The sequence below is a fragment of the Apium graveolens genome, chromosome 8, assembly GCF_009905375.1.
Source record: "Apium graveolens cultivar Ventura chromosome 8, ASM990537v1, whole genome shotgun sequence".
Taxonomy (NCBI): Eukaryota; Viridiplantae; Streptophyta; class Magnoliopsida; order Apiales; family Apiaceae; genus Apium; species Apium graveolens.
The window spans coordinates 71,469,055-71,490,970 of record NC_133654.1 but is presented as its reverse complement, the minus strand read 5'-3'; the positions used below and the strand labels follow the sequence as shown (position 1 = coordinate 71,490,970).

General features: G+C 37.1%; 1 protein-coding gene across 1 annotated transcript in view; it reads right to left on the bottom strand.

Moving 5' to 3' along the window:
* The window catches only part of LOC141679687 (uncharacterized), a 43,574-nt gene extending 26,154 nt beyond the window's left edge, over window positions 1-17,420 (bottom strand). Inside the window, exon 1 of the mRNA XM_074486120.1 lies at window positions 15,264-17,420. Coding sequence (XP_074342221.1) covers window positions 15,264-17,420 — 2,157 coding nt within the window. The remainder of the gene's footprint in view (window positions 1-15,263) is intronic.
* Window positions 17,421-21,916: the final 4,496 nt, after the last annotated feature.

The window sequence follows — 21,916 nt, the reverse complement described above, 5'->3', positions numbered from 1 at the left end:
ATAAATATATATATCTTGTTGTTTCAAAAGCATGAAGATTTGCAATTTGTTAAGAGTAGTCTCTTTTGTTTTGCCATAGTTGCACCTTAGGTAAGGATGATCTCACCAAGGTTATTTTGAGAAAAAGGGAGTTAGTTCAGTAGAATACCAAGTATAGGTCTTGGTTTAAGTATTTAGTTGTTGTTAGTTGGGTTTGTCAAGTCAAAACCTTGGAAAATGAGAAGTTATAGTTTCTGCAGAAAAATCAGTTTAGTACCCTGAGGTTTAGAGTGAGTTTTGACCATGTCATTGATGTGCACTTTGAGGCCCAAGCCACCAGAAGTTAGTATGGGGAGTATATAATAGGTTTTAGGAGTTGGTTGAAGGTTTGCATGTCATTTGGTTAGGTGCACAAGTAGAATAACAAAATATGTCCAGCAGGGGACAGTTTTGTTGCAACTTAGAAATAGGGAGATTTGGCCATGTCATGGGTAGGCCCTCATTAGGCCCAATTGGGCCTTAGTTAGAGGATATGTCAGAGAAGTTTTTCCAACCATAGTTCATAGGATATGAGCTAGAACCATGTGTCACAAGTTAATTCAAGTCAGGGCATTTTCTGCCCAGAAAAACAGGGGAACCTTGGACTTTTAGCTTAGGCCCAAGAAGGCCCAAGCCAGGCCTATGAGCCACATCAAGCTTATGAGATGCCCTTAGGTCAGGAGAGTCTTGTGTAAAAATTTTGAAGAAAAACTTGTAGTTTAAGAGTGTCTAATGCACTCAAGAAACCTTAGTTACCATTCTGAAATTTGCACCAGTGAGCACTTTCACTTATCACATAGTTTTAGGACACTTAGAAGTGAGTATTAGGTCGACCACCATAGTTGTAAGATAGTATAAGGTCAGTAGAACAAAAGGCACAAGTGAGGGTCAATAGGTTTTGGATAATTTAGGAAAGGCACATTGAGTTAGGAAGCCCAAATTCGAAGACTTCGTTTAGTTAGCGACCAAGTAACTTAAGTGGTGAGTCGAGATCATCCGAGCCTGGTGTGGCATTATGGTGTATGTGATGTTATTTGGTATTAATATACGATATGTGATTATGTGGCTACGTGTGTACATTTGAAAATATAAATGGTGGATATGAATTAAGTGTGTATAGGCCTAAGTGCCATCCATGTTTAATTTTGGGTTGTAAATAGGTTAAGATGGAAAGAATATATTATAATGAGGATTATTATTATTTATGTAGGATCTCGAGACGAGGGAAAACTTGCCATAAAAGTCGAGTGAAGCTCCAGTTGTTGCTCCTACCAGTCAGACCAGACCAGTCTATCTCAAGGCAAGTGATTTAACTTGACCTTCGTATTTACTGTAAACAGTTCATATATATATCGATGCAATTATCCTGAGTCATTTTGATATATTTAAATCAAGCGTATCTTTTGTTTATCTTTGAGTTACATAGAGATGCCATGAACCCTCGAGTACGTATTGCAAGTAGTTCAAAAGTCTTTCAGGATAGTTTAATGCCATGATAAAATAGAGATCTGTTATAATACCTTATTGATCCTTTTGATTATCATGCTATTGATCCCTGAGAAATCTTGATATTGCACCCTGATGCTTTGATTCAACTCTTGAAATAACCTCGATAGAAACTTTATCTTGATACCTAAAAGCCAATCTTTTCTTAAATTCATTCATGATTGTTTGATAACCCTATCCTTACCCTAAAGCTTGATACCCTGTTATATCTTGAGCTGATGATCACTTCCTTTATATTTTAACACCTCTATCTTATTGGAACCAGTGATGCTTATCTTCTTGATGTTCTAATACCTATACCTTGTCTACAACCATTGCTTTAAGCCTAGTTTGGCATTACTCTTTCATATTATCCAATAGCCTTGCTTAATTTCCTTGTCAAAATTCTTGTTTATGGAAATCTCTCGATAACCCTAATATAGTAAAGTCTAGTGGATCATGGCCCTGAGATTTAGTGTCATATTTCCAGTGTTTCAAGTTGATCTATAATCCCCTGATAAAAATGATTTCAGTCAAAAGAGATTTTGTCATAAATCGGCATCAGTTTTCAAAATGAATAAAGGTGGATTTTTCAGTCCCAAAGGGGGACAAATGTTTTCTTGAATGGTGGATCTGGACTGAGACGCGAGTCCTTTCCACACTTATATTAGGCTTAAAAGTTGCCTAGGGATTCCCAATAATGTTTTAGAACCCAGCGAGGTTCGGGATTACTTCGCGGCTGATCACCGGCTGTAATCCGTAGCGTCATAAAATGATTTTGATTAAGAATGGTTTTAAAATTTGTTTTGATGCAAGCAAAAATGATGCCAACTCACATAAGTTTTATCTCTCGATTATCATTGATTATGTCATTCCATTGTCATTCCTAAAGGTATATCTCGATTTATGCTTTGCGTTGTATTGTTAGCACTTGTTGAGCTTTTGGCTCACTTCTTGCTTTATCCTGATATTACAGCTAGCAGCCATGGTTAGATTCAAGCAGACTGCCCGTAAGACCTGTGATGCTGATGCTTATGTTCGAGCTCAGGTAGAATAAGTAATATTAGTTGTGTGAGGACTCGGTATTTGTAATCAGATGTAATAGTTGGTAGTGTTGGGCTGTTCCAAACCCTAAACTGTAAGATCTTGGATTTTTGGTTGTGTAATACTTATTAAAATGATGTAATAGCTATAATTATTTTGCTATTTAAGTTGGGGGTGTGACAGGTTTTGGTATCAGAGCTACGGTTTAGAGTCCCTGGACAGCCCAAATAGGTTATAGGATTTGTGTGTAGGTTATAGATATTACGCGAGAGAGAAGGTAAAGTAAATTATTATTAATACTCCTCTTATTGGTTGTCAGCAAAGGGCGCATTCCTCGTCATCCTCTGGGTCGGACGACACTATTGCTTTCTCCGTGTATGCTGAGTTGAGGCGCAAGTTCGACATGCTTCAGGGCAAGTACGACCGACTGATAGACCGACTGAAGAACGTGTATCCGGACAGCCGAAACTACGAAGGGAAGCCCAAGGAGCAGATGATTGCGAGACTTGAGACCTTGGTTCAGTACGTCAACACTAAGCTTGAGGAGATGCCAGCACACCGAGACCGTACCAGCCAGTATGTCATTCAGATGGTGGCGGATGAGCTCCAGAGCATTGTGAAGACGCTTCGAGAGGAAAAGACTACCAAGCCCCGTTCAGATGGAGTGGAGCCTTAGTTCTTTCCATTTACCTTTCATGTTGTTGTACTATCAGACTCTATGGAATCCCCAGTTGTTTCCGTCTTTCCTTTAAATAAGCCTGTTATTCCTAGAATCAGACTATGTCCCAATCCTATGTACTGTGACCTTTAAAAATTTCAATAATTATGTGCTATTGTTCTATTTGCTCTCAACTGTTATTTTATGTTTTTATCATCATATCTGCTTAATTTGGAAACTTGACCCCATATGTAAACAAGAATGCCATGCGATACCCTCGAATCATTTTATCATTCATATTTGTTATAACACAACTCTTATTTCAGGATCATGCCTCCCAAAAAGAAGAATCCAACAACCACCTTCACCACAGACCCAAATATTCTTCGACTACTGGAAACCTTGCAACAGCAAACCAATGCTATAGCTCAACAACAACTAACTCTTCAACAACGAATTGAAAACCAAGATAACCGTGAGCCATACCAACCACCTGAACCACCAGTACCACCAAGACAAATTGTCACTTTCAAGGCTTTTCAGAATGTGAATCCACCTGTATTTCATGATACCACTGATCCAGTGATAGCAAACACCTGGATCAAGGAGATGGAAAGGGCTTTTGAGTTGGTACAGTTAGGAGACGATCAGAAGACGCCGTATGCCACTTACTTCTTGAAGGGAGAAGTCATCTATTGGTGGGAATCAGTAAAAGCTATGGAAGTCACTCAGCAGGTTTCTTGGGAGAGATTTAAAAAGTTATTTCTGGACAAGTATTACCCTAAGTACATGCAGAATCAGATAGAGCTAAAATTTCTTGAGTTGAAGCAAGGGAACATGACTGTATTGGAGTATGAGAAGAAGTTCACTGAGTTGTCAAGGTTTGTGACAAAGTATACTAGCACTGAGGAAGAAAAAGCAAAGAAATTTCAGCAAGGATTGGAGCCTTGGATCAGAGATAGGGTGGCTATGTTTGAGCTTGAAACTTATGCGGGAGTAGTACAGAAAGCTGCTCTGATTGAGAATAATAGGATGCAGTCAAGGAAAGAAAGGGATAACAAGAAGAGGAAGGTTCCATTTTATGGAGAAAAGTCTGAAGCTGGAAGTTCGCAAGATCGGAATGTAAAGAGGATTGGTTTCCAGAAGGGCGGAAATTTTCAAAGGAAAGGAAATTTGGGCAAAAGGCAAGAATCAAAAGGGAACAATCAGGCAAGTCAAGGGCAAGTTGGAGAAAACAGGTTCCAGAGGCCAGAATGCAAGCACTGTGGAAGAAGGCACCCCGGAGTATGTAATAAGCTGAGTATGACCTGTTATAGGTGCAATCAGAGGGGACATTTGGCAAATGAGTGCAAGATGCCGAAGCCAGGAGTTACGTGCTACAAATGTGGGAAGACTGGACACATGGCTAGGGAGTGTAAGGCAACAGGACCAGTCAGAGCTCTGATGAACGTGGCAAGTACCAGTGCAAGCGTGCCAGCTGAGGTATTGGCATTACCTCCACCACCCGCACCAACCCCGCAAGCAACAGCAAGGACATTTGATCTAAAGATGAAAGATGCTGTTCAGAATTCTGAGGTGATAGCAGGTACACTTTTACTCAATAATGTCAAAGCCAAAGTATTGATTGAGTCGGGAGCCACAAGATCTTTCATATCAGAATCTTTTGTTGATAAGATCCAATGTGATAAAACGGTTATGAGTGAGGTAGTAAATGTGGTAATTGCGAACCAAGAGAAGATTCCTGTGAATCAATTTTGTCCAAAATGTGAGATTGATATTTCGGGATATAAGTTCTCGGCCGACTTGATACTCTTCAAGCTGGGAGAGTTTGATATAATTTTAGGAATGGATTGGTTAGGAGAGAATAGCGCTCAGATAAATTGTAAGACCAAGAGAGTGTATTTAAAGACGAAGAGTGGAGAGAAGGTAGTATTTAAGGGACAGAGGCAAAAGCGACTATTTCTTACAATTATTCAGGCTAAGAAGTTACTTAGAAAAGGTTGTGAGTCGTTCCTAGCATATGTAGTGGATTCAGAGAGAGGCAGCCCCAGCATGGAAGATATTCCTGTAGTTAATGAGTTCCCCGATGTGTTTCCCGACGAACTACCAGGCTTACCACCAGATCGACAAATTGAGTTCGAGATCAACCTTGCTCCAGGCACGGAACCAGTTTCAAAGGCTCCGTATAGGATGGCACCAGCAGAAATGAAAGAGTTGGCGAGCCAGCTACAAGAATTATTGGATAAGGGAGTGATACGACCAAGTACGTCGCCATGGGGAGCACCTGTTCTCTTTGTAAAGAAGAAAGATGGGAGTATGCGTCTATGCATAGATTACCGGGAGTTGAATAAAGTAACGATCAAGAACCGCTACCCGCTACCAAGGATAGATGACCTTTTTGATCAGTTAAAGGGAGCAAAATGCTTTTCGAAGATTGATTTGAGATCGGGATACCATCAATTAAAGATCAAGGAAGAAGATATTCCCAAGACCGCATTTAGGACCAGATATGGGCATTATGAATTCCTAGTAATGCCGTTTGGATTGACCAACGCTCCGGCCGCATTCATGGATCTGATGAATCGAGTATTTAAGAAGTATTTGGATAAATTTGTCATGGTATTTATTGATGACATCCTTATTTATTCTAAATCGGAAGAAGAACATATGCAGCACCTCTGGATAGCATTGGAGATACTCCGACAAGAGAAGTTATATGCCAAGTTTACCAAATGTGAGTTTTGGTTAAAGGAAGTTCAATTTTTGGGGCATGTTATTGGAAATGATGGAATTAAAGTGGATCCGGCGAAGATTGAGGCAGTTATGAGTTGGGAGAGGCCAAAGACTCCTACGGAAGTGCGAAGTTTTCTAGGATTGGCCGGATACTATAGAAGATTCGTCAAGGATTTCTCGAAGATCGCCACACCATTGACCAAGTTAACCAGAAAGAATCAAAAGTTTGAATGGAGTGCAGAATGTGAAAGTAGCTTTCAAGAGTTAAAACAGAAGTTGGTAACAGCTCCGGTGTTGGTACTTCCCGATGATCAAGGGAATTTTGTAATATTCAGCGACGCTTCACATAAGGGTTTGGGTTGTGTGTTGATGCAACACAGTAAGGTAATAGCATATGCGTCAAGACAGTTGAAGCCGCACGAGTTAAAGTATCCGACGCATGACTTGGAACTAGCCGCCATAGTGTTCGCACTCAAGATTTGGAGACACTATCTCTATGGAGAAAAGTGTGAAATCTACACGGATCACAAGAGTTTAAAGTACATTTTTACTCAGAAAGAGCTCAATATGAGGCAGAGGAGATGGCTGGAATTGATTAAGGACTATGACTGTTCGATAAATTACCATCCTGGAAAGGCGAACGTAGTGGCCGATGCGCTGAGTCGGAAGGAAAGATTGAATGTAATGATAACATCAAAAGAGTTATCTGAAGAAATCGGAAAATTTGAATTGGAACTTTGTGCTTATGGGAAAGTCAAAGAAGTTTGTCATGCAATGACCTTTCAGCCAACACTACTGGAAAAGATAAAGAAGTATCAAGAGGAAGTAATGGAAAAAGAGAAAAATCAGTTATCTGGAGAAGAGATTAATACTAAAAGGGATGAGCAAGGAATACTAAGGTTTTCATCCAGAATATGGATTCCCCATGTATCTGAATTAAAGAATGAGATCCTCCATGAAGCCCACCATTCGAAATTTTCAATCCACCCGGGAAGCACCAAGATGTATCAAGACTTAAAGAAGAACTTTTGGTGGCCAAATATGAAAAGAGACGTGGCAGAATGGGTTGCGAAGTGCTATACCTGTCAGAAAGTAAAGGCAGAACATCAACGACCAAGCGGATTAATTCAGCCCCTGAAGATTCCAGAATGGAAATGGGAAAATATCGCTATGGACTTTATAGTAGGACTACCGCGAACAAAGTCCGGACATGACGCAATATGGGTTATAATTGATCGTCTTACGAAGTCGGCGCATTTCCTTCCAATAAATGAGAAGTCGTCACTGGACAAGTTGGTTCATCTGTATGTGCACGAAATCGTATTAAGGCATGGAGTACCTGTATCAATAGTTTCAGACAGAGATCCCCGATTTAACTCAAGATTCTGGAAGCAATTCCAGGAATGTCTTGGCACGAAGTTGAATATGAGCACGGCATATCACCCGCAGACTGATGGCCAGAGTGAAAGAACAATTCAAACAATTGAAGACATGTTGCGCAGTTGTGCAATCGATTTTGCTGGAAGTTGGGACGACCACCTGCCATTGATTGAATTTTCATATAACAACAGCTATCATTCCAGTATCGGCATGCCACCATATGAAGCTTTGTACGGGCGAAAATGTAGATCACCAACAAGTTGGGATGAAGTAGGAGAAGGAAGAATTCTCGGCTCAGAATTGGTACAACAGTTGCATGACTCAGTCAAGTTAATTCAGAAAAGGTTGCTTGCTGCTCAAGATAGACAGAGGAAGTATGCGGATCCAGCGCGTAAGGATGTTCAATTCCAAATTGGCGAAGCTGTGTTGCTAAAAGTGTCACCTAGGAAAGGGTTGATAAGATTTGGCAAGAAAGGAAAGTTAGCACCTAGATACGTAGGTCCTTTTGAGATTTTGAGTCAAGTAGGAAAGGTGGCCTACGAGTTGGCCTTACCACCTCAGTATCAGCATGTGCATAATGTGTTCCATGTGTCGTTGCTTAAGAAGTACAATCCTGACGCTAGCCATGTGATAGAATATGAACCTGTAGAAATTCAGGCAGACCTGTCATTTGTGGAGCAACCGGTTAAAGTACTCGACTGGCAAGTAAAGAGTCTTAGAAATAAATCAGTAAAGTTAGTGAAAGTACTTTGGAGGAACCCTAAGGTCGAAGAGTCGACTTGGGAGTTAGAGTCTGATATGCGTTCCCGGTATCCCCATCTGTTCTCTTAGATTCTGGGGACAGAATCCCTTAAGGGGGAGAGGATGTTACGACCGGCATTTTATGTAATATTATTTGTGAATAATATTAAGTTAAATAAAAATATATTCAATGCTTGTACGTTTGTGTGAGTGAAAATTTCTGCATTATAAATTTGCTTTGGGTAGTATATGATTTTTCAAAGCAAGAATTTATTTAATTTCTTTATTTTTGATTTATAAGGAATATTCTAAGCTTTGGAAAAATTTTCTTTTAAAAGACATTTTGTACACAAATTGTGAAAATGATTTTATAAAGTCTCTAAAAATACAAGTTAATTTATGGTAGAAATTTTATAATTTTTGAACTTGTATTTTATTATATAGAAATAAATCTTTGAAAATTAGTTGCTTAATAATTATCAAATTACATGATTACCCTTGCATGCAAACTCTCTTCTATTTCAACCAAGGGGCAAGGAGGGCAATTCCAACCCCACTCACTTTCATTTTACTAGCCACATTACTATTTTGTCCTTGCATGCAAATCTACCTAACTATGATTGGAAGGTTACTATTGTAATTTCTCTCATCCACTCACTTATGGGCAAATAAAAACCAAGTAAACATGACAAACACACCACTTTCACTCCACCATTTCCACACTTCTCCTCCCTCCTCCTTCTCCTCTCGGCCCTTCCCCCCTCCTCTCGGGTTTTTAGCCGAAAACCTACCCCCTCCCCTTTTCTTCATTCCACATTCAAGTTTCCACCTTCCATACAAGTAAATATTACTTCCTATATCATGATCATTCATATTTCAAAGAGTTTTAAGTAGAAAGTTTAAGTTTAAGGGTTGCATGTAAAGGTTTTAGTGAAACTCAAAATACAATCTTGATTCTTATGGATTTAAGGTTGTTTTCTAGAGGACTACAATAAATGGATAAGTGCCAAGTCTTGAGAAGGAAACTCTTGATGATTTAATGGCCATTTCCATCCATTTCATTCGGCCATGACCATATGGGAGCCGAATGAATGGTCCTTGAAATCATTCTTGTTGTTTTGTTAAATTTTTGCATGTTTATGTGATAATGACTTGAATTTTGTGGTGAAAATTTGATAAAACTCCTTGCATGCTAAGTGATCATCTAGGTATACCTTATGCTAGGCTTGCATGTCAATTTTAAGATGGAATATATGTAGAAAATATGTTGTTTTGGTTTGAAAAACCCGAAGGCATGCATGCATGTGGAATTCTCTTAGTTTGTTGTAAGATTTTGATCATTTGGAAAGATTTTGTTAGTGAGCCTTAATTTCAGTAGGAATAATGTGATAATATTGATTTATGCTCCTTGTTGCATGGTAATAATTTGTGGTTATCTTTTATAAATATATATATCTTGTTGTTTCAAAAGCATGAAGATTTGCAATTTGTTAAGAGTAGTCTCTTTTGTTTTGCCATAGTTGCACCTTAGGTAAGGATGATCTCACCAAGGTTATTTTGAGAAAAAGGGAGTTAGTTCAGTAGAATACCAAGTATAGGTCTTGGTTTAAGTATTTAGTTGTTGTTAGTTGGGTTTGTCAAGTCAAAACCTTGGAAAATGAGAAGTTATAGTTTCTGCAGAAAAATCAGTTTAGTACCCTGAGGTTTAGAGTGAGTTTTGACCATGTCATTGATGTGCACTTTGAGGCCCAAGCCACCAGAAGTTAGTATGGGGAGTATATAATAGGTTTTAGGAGTTGGTTGAAGGTTTGCATGTCATTTGGTTAGGTGCACAAGTAGAATAACAAAATCTGTCCAGCAGGGGACAGTTTTGTTGCAACTTAGAAATAGGGAGATTTGGCCATGTCATGGGTAGGCCCTCATTAGGCCCAATTGGGCCTTAGTTAGAGGATATGTCAGAGAAGTTTTTCCAACCATAGTTCATAGGATATGAGCTAGAACCATGTGTCACAAGTTAATTCAAGTCAGGGCATTTTCTGCCAAGAAAAACAGGGGAACCTTGGACTTTTAGCTTAGGCCCAAGAAGGCCCAAGCCAGGACTATGAGCCACATCAAGCTTATGAGATGCCCTTAGGTCAGGAGAGTCTTGTGTAAAAATTTTGAAGAAAAACTTGTAGTTTAAGAGTGTCTAATGCACTCAAGAAACCTTAGTTACCATTCTGAAATTTGCACCAGTGAGCACTTTCACTTATCACATAGTTTTAGGACACTTAGAAGTGAGTATTAGGTCGACCACCATAGTTGTAAGATAGTATAAGGTCAGTAGAACAAAAGGCACAAGTGAGGGTCAATAGGTTTTGGATAATTTAGGAAAGGCACATTGAGTTAGGAAGCCCAAATTCGAAGACTTCGTTTAGTTAGCGACCAAGTAACTTAAGTGGTGAGTCGAGATCATCCGAGCCTGGTGTGGCATTATGGTGTATGTGATGTTATTTGGTATTAATATACGATATGTGATTATGTGGCTACGTGTGTACATTTGAAAATATAAATGGTGGATATGAATTAAGTGTGTATAGGCCTAAGTGCCATCCATGTTTAATTTCGGGTTGTAAATAGGTTAAGATGGAAAGAATATATTATAATGAGGATTATTATTATTTATGTAGGATCTCGAGACGAGGGAAAACTTGCCATAAAAGTCGAGTGAAGCTCCAGTTGTTGCTCCTACCAGTCAGACCAGACCAGTCTATCTCAAGGCAAGTGATTTAACTTGACCTTCGTATTTACTGTAAACAGTTCATATATATATCGATGCAATTATCCTGAGTCATTTTGATATATTTAAATCAAGCGTATCTTTTGTTTATCTTTGAGTTACATAGAGATGCCATGAACCCTCGAGTACGTATTGCAAGTAGTTCAAAAGTCTTTCAGGATAGTTTAATGCCATGATAAAATAGAGATCTGTTATAATACCTTATTGATCCTTTTGATTATCATGCTATTGATCCCTGAGAAATCTTGATATTGCACCCTGATGCTTTGATTCAACTCTTGAAATAATCTCGATAGAAACTTTATCTTGATACCTAAAAGCCAATCTTTTCTTAAATTCATTCATGATTGTTTGATAACCCTATCCTTACCCTAAAGCTTGATACCCTGTTATATCTTGAGCTGATGATCACTTCCTTTATATTTTAACACCTCTATCCTATTGGAACCAGTGATGCTTATCTTCTTGATGTTCTAATACCTATACCTTGTCTACAACCATTGCTTTAAGCCTAGTTTGGCATTACTCTTTCATATTATCCAATAGCCTTGCTTAATTTCCTTGTCAAAATTCTTGTTTATGGAAATCTCTCGATAACCCTAATATAGTAAAGTCTAGTGGATCATGGCCCTGAGATTTAGTGTCATATTTCCAGTGTTTCAAGTTGATCTATAATCCCCTGATAAAAATGATTTCAGTCAAAGAGATTTTGTCATAAATCGGCATCAGTTTTCAAAATGAATAAAGGTGGATTTTTCAGTCCCAAAGGGGGACAAATGTTTTCTTGAATGGTGGATCTGGACTGAGACGCGAGTCCTTTCCACACTTATATTAGGCTTAAAAGTTGCCTAGGGATTCCCAATAATGTTTTAGAACCCAGCGAGGTTCGGGATTACTTCGCGGCTGATCACCGGCTGTAATCCGTAGCGTCATAAAATGATTTTGATTAAGAATGGTTTTAAAATTTGTTTTGATGCAAGCAAAAATGATGCCAACTCACATAAGTTTTATCTCTCGATTATCATTGATTATGTCATTCCATTGTCATTCCTAAAGGTATATCTCGATTTATGCTTTGCGTTGTATTGTTAGCACTTGTTGAGCTTTTGGCTCACTTCTTGCTTTATCCTGATATTACAGCTAGCAGCCATGGTTAGATTCAAGCAGACTGCCCGTAAGACCTGTGATGCTGATGCTTATGTTCGAGCTCAGGTAGAATAAGTAATATTAGTTGTGTGAGGACTCGGTATTTGTAATCAGATGTAATAGTTGGTAGTGTTGGGCTGTTCCAAACCCTAAACTGTAAGATCTTGGATTTTTGGTTGTGTAATACTTATTAAAATGATGTAATAGCTATAATTATTTTGCTATTTAAGTTGGGGGTGTGACAGCCTTATTAAGTTTGTTAACATTTGCAGCGGATTTAGCATCAGAGTTTATGTTAACATTTTTCTTATCAGAACTTACACTATCAGACTTTGAATCAGAATTTACACTAAAAGGAACAATGGAAACTTTCTTCAAAGAAGGTTTTATTTGATAATAATCATAGTACAAACTATGATATTCCTTACAAGTATAAATGGAATGCCATAAACTACCACAATGAAAACAAGGATTTTGTGGTTTGTATCTAACAGATTGACTCTTAACTCCTGATTTTGAAGGTAAGGAGTTAATATTCTTATTCTTCCTGCGAAAAAAAGCCAGATGGTTAGAACTTCCACAGTTATGACATGTTTTCCTAGGAGCATCAGGAACAGGTTTATAATCATTGCTTTTATTCACACCTTCCTTTCCATTCCTATTTTTCCTAGGTGATTTTACCTTGTTTGCATGCTTGACATCTTTCAGCTTATGCTTAAGCTGCTTCTTTGTCATTAAGCCTATGTTCACTTCAGCTGTCTTTTCATGTTTTAGTTTGTCAGAAGTTGATTCCTTTGTAACTTCTAATTTTTCATTTTCAGACTTTACAGTTACAAACTTAACAGGTTTTAACTTTGGCTTTTGCTTATTAACAGACTTAATTTCTTCAGTTCCTTTATATGTCTTATCTTCTCCATAACCTAAGCCCTCTTTCCAGTTTCCACTACTTAGCAAATTTTGAGTTATTTTGCCAGAGTTAGTCCAAGTCCTGATAATCTCTCTTTCCTTTTCTAACTCAGTTTTTAGAGATTCATTTAATTTTAGCACTTCATTCCTAACATAAAAAGCATCATCTCTATCCTTCTGAGTTTGATGGAACATGACTAACTCTTTTTCTAAGAAATCATTTCTTTTCTTAAATGCAAGATTTTCAGAAGTTAATCTTTCACATGTTAAAGTTTGATCTCTATAACTAACAAACATGGTTTTAAGATATCTTCTCAACTCATTAATATCATCAGTATGAAAAGCATAAGTAGTCTGATGTACCTTTGTTTCAGCAGCTTCAGAACTGCTCTCAGCACTTTCTTTATCAGCATTTGCCATCAATGCATAGTTTTCCTTACTTTCAGAGTCTGAGGTGTCTGTCCAGCTTTTCTGCTTTGTGACAAGAGCCTTGTCTTTGTCACCCTTTACCTTCTTGCAGTCAGGAGATATGTGGCCTTTCTCACCACAGTTATAGCATTTAACATTGGTGTAATCTCCTCTGTCAGACTTTCCTCCTCTGCCTTCAGATCTTCTAAAATTCTTTTTATCAGAACTTATGCCTTTCCTGGAAAACTTCTTTCCCTTCCTGAACTTCCTGTATGCAATCTTTGTAATTCCTTTCACCATAAGAGCACACAGCTTCATCATCTCCTCATCAGCATCAGTCTCAGGCAAGCTTTCAGAATCTGAGTCATCATCACTCTCAGAACTTGATGACTCAGTATCAGACTTTATGAAAAGAGCTTTACCCTTGTCTTTCTTTGAGGAAGCTGTTTTGGGGAATTCTTCTTCAGCCTTAAGAGCAAATGTCCTTGACTTTCCTCCTTTCCTCTTGCTTCTTTGTTCCATCGCCAGCTCATGAGTCTTGAGCATTCCATAGATTTCGTCAAGAGTTGTTTCATCAAGATTGTAGTTGTCTCTTATTGTCGTTGCCTTCAAATCCCAGCATTCAGGAAGAGCTAACAGGAACTTAAGGTTTGAATCTTCAAGATAATACTCTTTATCAACCAATGACAAATCATTCAAAAGTTTGACAAATCTATCATATAAATCATTCAATGACTCATTAGTCTTTGAGTCAAAGTGTTCATACTCTTGAGTGAGTATTGTCTTCCTGTTCTTCTTAATTGTGTCAGTTCCCTGACACCTTGTTTCCAGAGCATCCCATATCTCCTTGCAGTCTTGCAGTTGATTACCCTATTTGACATTACATTATCAATGGCGTTATGCAGTAAGTGTCGTACCTTAGCATCCTTAGCAATTGATGTTATGTCTTCAGCAGTATAATCACTCTTTTCTTTTAGTACGGTCTTTGCTGCTTCACCTGCAACTGCAACAGCAAGCTTGGTTGGTTTGTGAGGGCCTTCCTTGATTCTATCAAGGTATTCTGGATCTGTTGCTTCCAGGAACATGGTCATCCTTACCTTCCATATGGGATATTCAGATGGTCTCAGTATGGGAACTCTGATGGTCTCATATCGACTCTGAATTTGTGTCTTTGGTGATTCCTCAGTTTTGGTAGGCTTAGTTGGAGTTTCTGTATCCGACATGATTGTGTTTAGATCTTTAACTGTATGTATGTTAACAGATAGGCTCTGATACCAATTATTAGGTCACACACACACTGTAGAGGGGGTGAATACAGTGTATAGTACACTCAAATCGAACTTTAAGAACTTAAGTAACAGAAAACAAACTTTATTGAAACAATAAACTCTGTTACAGTATGGAACTGTTACCTCTCAGTGATGAACAAATATCACGAGAGCTGCTAGGGTTACAATGAATAATCTTCTCTAATAATGATAACACTTATAGTGTAAACCCTATCTCTATGTTTATATACTACACAGTTACAAGATAATCGCTAATTGATATGGAATATAATTCTGCTTTCTAAAATATATCAATCAGATATCTTTTCTTCCAAGTATTCCATTCTTTACGGAATTCCTTCTTCATGCATATCTCTTCTTATGTTTATCTTGATCTTCTTTCCTTTAATCAGCTACTGTCCTTATCTGATTGTCCTTCAGCACTTAAGTTCTGATATTTATCTTCTGATGATTATCTCCTGATAACATAAGTACTGATATCCTTAAGTCCTGATTTCCAGTATAAGTACTGATCAATAGTTAAGTACTGATTTATCCTGTTCAAATAAGATCTGAAAGCTAAACATAAAACATATTAGTCATGACATTATCAAATATATCTAACAGGATACAAGTGGCGCAAGTATAGAGGACCACATAATTTGACCTCTCTCACTAAATGAACCACTAAGTGCACCATGATGTCAAAAAATGAAAATGAAAAATACATCTCGAACTGGCAGAGTGTAACTATAATATCAGCTTGTAATTTATCCAACGAATCGGGATCAATCACTTTGCTACATATTGCATTAAAGAAGAAACAAAGTCTTGTGCTAACAAATCTCACATGCTTAGGTAGTATGCCTCGAATTGCGACTGGTAGTAACTGTTGCATTAACACATGATAGTCATGTGATTTTAAACCCACTAGTTTCAAATCCTTCATGGAGAATAGTTTTTTGATATTTGAAGAATATCCATGAGGAGCTTTCACACTAGATAAATACTTGCAAAAGCTAATTTTCTCTTTTCTGGACAAAGTAAAACAAGCTGGAGGTAGATATGAATGCTTGGTAGACTCTTGTGGTGCTAACTCCTTTCGTATTCCCATTTCTTTCATGTCTAGTCTAGCCTTGATCCCATCCTTTGTCTTTCCTGCTATATTTAACAATGTTCCAATAATACTTTCACATACATTTTTCTCAATATGCATTATATCGAGACTATGTCTAACCTGCAAGTGTTTCCAGTATGGAAGCTCCCAAAATATAGACTTTTTCTTCCAAATATTCTCCTGTGGCCTTTTATAGAACTTCCCAAATACAACATTAAGATCTTTAACCTTCTCAAATGTCTGCAATCCAGTTAAAGGCAAACGAGCTTCTCGAGTCTCGACATGTCCATCAAAAGACCTCTTTCTCTTATGATAAGGGTGATCAAGAGGAAGAAATCTTCGATGATTCATATAAACATTTTTCTTGCAGTTATTTAAGCGGTGGGTGTTTGTATCTTCTTCACATATTGGGCATGCTTTATCTCCTTTGATGGGGTATCCCGATAGGTTTCCATAACCCGGGAAGTCACTTATGGTGCAAAATATCATGGCACGCAAATTCAAATTTGATTGACTATAGGAATCAAATACTGTCACACCTTTGTCCCACAGCAAGTTCAAATCTTCAATAAGCGGTTGAAGATAAACATCTATATTATTTCCTGGTTCTTTAGGTCCAGAGATTAGCAAGGCCAACATTATATACTTCCGCTTCATGCACAACCAAGGAGGCAAATTATAAATCGAGAGAAGAACTGGCCAAGTGTTATGATTACAACTTAAAGTTCGATATGGATTCATGCCATCCGCACAAAGTTCAAGTCGTAAATTCCTAGCATCATAACCAAATTCAGGAAACTTTCCATCAATAGTTCTCCATTGTGGAGAGTCACTTGGATGTCTAAGCATCCCATCTGATTTCCTTCCTTCGGCATGCCACCTTAAATGCTTTGCATCTTTTGTATTTGCAAATAAGCATTTAAATCGATCCACAATGGGTAGATACCAGAATACCTTGACAGGAGGCCGTTTCTTGTTCTTTTCCGAAGAATTATTGCCATCGGGCTTATATCGAGATGCTCCACACTTAAGACAAGCGAGTAAGTCTTCATGTTCATTTCGAAACAATACGCAATCATTTGGACAGGCGTGTATTTTTTTAACATCCATACCCATGGGACATAATATCTTTTTAGCCTCGTATGTAGAAGTAGGAAGATCATTATTTGGAGGAAGTATGTCTCGCAAAAGTTTTAACAACTCTGTAAAACTTCTATCAGTCCACCCGTTCTTCACTTTCATTTTACACAACTTCAATGTTGTTGACAACCTAGTGTATTCATTGTTACACCCGGGATATAAAAGTTTCTTCGAATCGCGGACTAAGTTCTCAAGAATATCTGGTTGGTGAATAAATTGGTCCTCTACATCTTGTATCATCTCCTCTACTCTATCATTTACCAAATCATCTTCCTCATTGTTGGTCATGCTATCTCCGTCATCTTCATAATTTTTATGGGAAGTCCCTCTAGAATTCACGACCTCACCATGCCAAATCCACTTCGTATAATTCCTTTTAAAACCATTACGAAATAGATGGTCTTCCACTATGTTAATGTCTGAAAAAAATTTCAAGTTACCACATATATGACACGGACAAGAAATCAAGTCTTTGTAACCAAGTTCCTTCTCTTTCATATCCTGGTGTTTCAACGCGCATGAAATAAACTCATTAACACCCTTAATATAATTCTCATCAACATGGGAGATCTTGTACATCCAAGTTTGGCGATCCATGAACTAGTTTTCTACGCGGCATAAAATGATAAAATTAAAATTAAAATATATCATTTATTTGTTATCACATAAACATATATATTCACCTACACCTAATTAACTTGTAATTAAACCACACCATCTAACTTGTAAACCCAACAATCCAATCATATTAACTAGTACATAAATTTGAATAAAATCAGTGCAAGGTGCTTTACAGAATATAAAAATTACTAGAAATAACAAGGAAAGACAATTTGTGTTTCAAAAAAATCTGATGAATTTAAATAATTTAAGTAATTTATTAGAATTAAAAAGATACTTTATTTATTATATCTAAACTGAAATAAATATTAAAGATATTATCTTAATTTATTATTATGTTAATTGAAGAGGTATTGGTCTGAGAGGTTTGAGGTTTTCTCAAGTACCCAAAACTACAAAAAGTCCTTGGATGCACATAATAAAGAAACAAACATGTATAGATATATAAAAAATTGACTGACCTTACAACTACATTTAATGCCAACCATGCTAATCCTATATTTGGAGGTATCAAAGATGATAACTTTTTTAACTTTAACCAAAAATTTAACTAAAGCAAGAAATAGAGCATGATTGCATTTAGTCCAAAGTATGGACAATGTTATACCACCTCTTAGTGAACCACAGGCAAGCCTGCCTAGCCATTGTAGGGTGAGACCCTACCCTCAAATTTGAATGGTGAATAATTTTTCCCTGGCCCAACAACACCACACAAAGTTACCATCTGTTTTTACTGCTAATCACAAATTGGAAACTGTAAGTCATATGTCATAGCCTATTTGTATATTCGAGGATTCAACTCAACTCAAATAAGAATGTAATAAGTAAATAGTGGATCGACCGTCAGAGAGATCTCGCAAAGTAATATCTGTCAAAGGATTCAGAAACAAGGTTCATCTACAGACTTGAGGAGTTAATTCACTGGAAGAAGTTCAAGAAGTTGATCATGCCTCGGTAATATAAATCAAGATCGTGGATTTAATCAAGTGACAGAGATCTCGTCAGAGTATCATTAATTACAAGGATTTAATCTCAAGAAAATCAAAGTGTCAAAGTCAAGACATGAAGAAACGTCACGGAAGTTAGTCACTCATGAACCAGACAGTACATTGAGTGTCAACATTGAAGTGGTGGAATTGATTCATAATTTCAGTGATTATCAGAAGATTTTCAGAAGAATGGATGCTGCTCAGGGTTAGTATTAATTCTCTATTAACTAATTAAGTCATTTAATTTAATTAAGAAAATAAATTATATCTGCAAAGATTAATTTATTGATTAATTGAATTAAATTGATTAATTAATTTAGAATTAATATTGAGGATTTACAAGATTTTAATTGGTTTAAAATCTGCTTAAATTCAAAACAAGACAATTCATTTGAACTAGTATGACAATCGGTATGACAATTGATAGTCATACCGAAAGTCATGCCAATACATTTAATTGTCTTATTAGAATTTATGTTTAGATTAAAATCTGTTATTAATTCAGCAAGACAATTTATTTGAACTAATATGACAATCGGTATGACAATCAATAGTCATACCGAAAGTCTTGCTAGTTCATTTTGATTGTCTTGCTAGTTGTAAACATTGTCCTACCGAAAGTCTTGTCAGCTATAGGATTGTCATGCCAATTCAATTCTATTCGGCTGTTGATTAAAAAGAAGCAGAGAAGCAGCAACTCAATAATCCTGAAAAAATAGAAGCCAAGAACAAACAGAAAGAAAAAGCAGCCGCCTCTGAAACATTCAATTTTTTATCTGCTTAATTCAAGATCAATTTCTAGATTGCAAAGTTAAATCCAATCAACTAGAAATCTTTATCTTGTTCTTGTGTAACAATCTAGCGGATCAAAATCCCTAGAACTTAATCTCAAATCGCGTTTAGCATTTGATTCTAATTATTGCAAAAATAGAAAAAGTTCATGTCGAATTTATTCTAGATTTGTGATAATTGATTTGAGATTAATACCTTGTAATCGATACAGTTGTTGTAACACCTTTCAAGTTTAATAATATTCTTATTTAACTTGAATTTTGTTTCATATTTTTTATTCCGTATTTAATTCGATTATTCGGTACTGTTTGTATTCAACCCCCCCTTCTACAAACACATTGGGACCTAACAATTGGTATCAGAGCCTTCTGATTAACGAACAAATCAAGATCCTAGACTTTTGTGATTTTTCAACTCCTTGAATTTTTATTTATTCAAAAATTCATAATGACTTCACATAAAGTTGGAACCGTTAATATTCCACAATTTGATAAAGAGAATTATATCATGTGGAAGAAGAAGATGCTATTATTTTTACAAGTTGCAAATCCCAAATATTCAAACTTGTTAAAGAAGGGTATAAAAACTCTGATGGTTATTGAACCGGAGGTAATAATAGATGGTGTGATGACTACTAAAGCTAGAACCTATCCAAAAGAGCCCGAAGATTTTACTCCTGCTGAGAAGGAAGAAGCCTCCTTGGATGCCAGCCTTCAATTAATATTAATTGATTCCCTGGATCCCTTGATGAACAGACATGTGATGAACTGTAAAAATTCTAAACACATGTGGGAAACTATTGAGGTAATTAATGAAGGCACAGAGGAAGTTAGGGAGAATAAGTTGGAAATCCTAACCTCTGAATATGAACATTTCAAATCAAATCCAGGAGAAGGAATTACTGAAGTGTTTGAGAGGTACAATGCGTTGATCAACAACCTGAACATCAATGGAAAGTATTATTTAATCAGGGAGGTCAACAAAAAGTTCCTTTTAACACTGCCAGCTCATCTTGAACATAGAATCACTGCCATTAGAGAAGCTAGAGATCTGAGTGAGATTTCTTTGGACAGGCTCTATGGAGTGTTAAAAACCTATGAGTTGGAGCAGATTCAACAGAAGGAAGTCTATGGAAAGGATAGAATGGTCAGCACATCTACTGCACTTGTAGCTGAAGGTCAACAACAACAACAATCTCAACAGTTAGAAAGAATGGTACAGTTTTCCAAGGGTGAGGAAAATGAGTTAGTAGCAGAATATGATCCTCCTACTACAAATCAATCAAGTGATGATTTTTATTCCTTGGAAGAGCTGGAGCAATTGGAAGACGAATCAATGGCCCAAATTGTCAAGAGATTCTCTAATGTCAGATTCAGGAGGAATCCCAAGCTTAAGTACAAGTCCAACTACAACAAATTCCAGAAAGGTGGATCTTCATCCTCTAACACCAGCAGTGGTGGGTACAAAACAGGGATGGTTGATCGAAGCACCATTAGATGCTATAACTGCAATGAGTTGGGACACTTTGCCACAGAATGTAGGAAGCCAAAGCAAGTAAGAAAGAACTCTGAAAGGGCTTATCTGGCAAAAGGAAGAAGCTGGGATGATACTGACAGTGAAGATGAAGAAGAAAGAAATCTTGCTCTTATGGCTATTGATGGAAAAGCTTCATCGTCAAGAATAGAGGTAAAACTTTCTGATGCTGAAATGGTTTATCATCTAAGAGGTAACTTAGATTGTGCACGTCGTGATAATGAACTGTTAAGTTTACAGATCACAAACCTTGAGAAAGAGGTCAATGAATTAAGACTTGTGCACATTAATCAAGACAAATTAAAAGAACAGGTCTCTTTTCTAGAGAATAGAGTTGACTGTTATAGGAAACTCGAAACTATTTTCAAAGACAAGATCACCGGTCTTGAGACTAAGGTTAGAGCCTACTTCAATTCTTGTTCGAAGGCTAAAGAGTTCTACAGTAAGCAAGCTGTTAATCAAACATCTGGAATAGGTTATGATTACAATGCTGCTATTGGAGAATTAGGCATAAACTCCCCTCCTCATGTATGTGCTAAAGGGAGGGAAGTACCACATGTGCTTAAGGGTGTTGATGAACCCCTCTATAAAGCATCAATTGCTGAACCATTTGATGTGACCTCTTCTGTTATTCAAGAAGAAATACGTGCTGAGGATCATGCTTATGAGAAGATTGTTTCCAAGTCAAGTGAGTCGAAAGTTCCAGTCAAAGTTGTGAAAGCAACTGAGACTAACTCAGACACACATGAGTTGGATAACAATAATGCCATGTCTACCATGCATAAATTACCTGCTGTTAATCACTCTCATAAAGCATGTGGTGTTGCTAATTGTATGTCTTGTGCTTTTAATATGATGTATGCTTATTTTAATGGTAAGCATGTGTCTAATGATAAGACTACTCCTCGTCAGCATGTGAATTACAAGAAGCATGATAGGTCTAAGACTGCTAGTCCTTCTAAGGCTAGAAAGGAGACATTTGTGCCTAAGCTTAAACAGAAATTTGTTAAGGCTGTTTACAAGGTCAAATGTTCAGTCATTGAGAAAGTTGAGACAATTAAAATTAAAAATGTTATTTTGTCTGACAAAGGACAGTTCTACAAGTATGTCGGGCCCAACCAAGTTTGGGTTCCGAAGAAGGTCTAATCCATTTGAAGT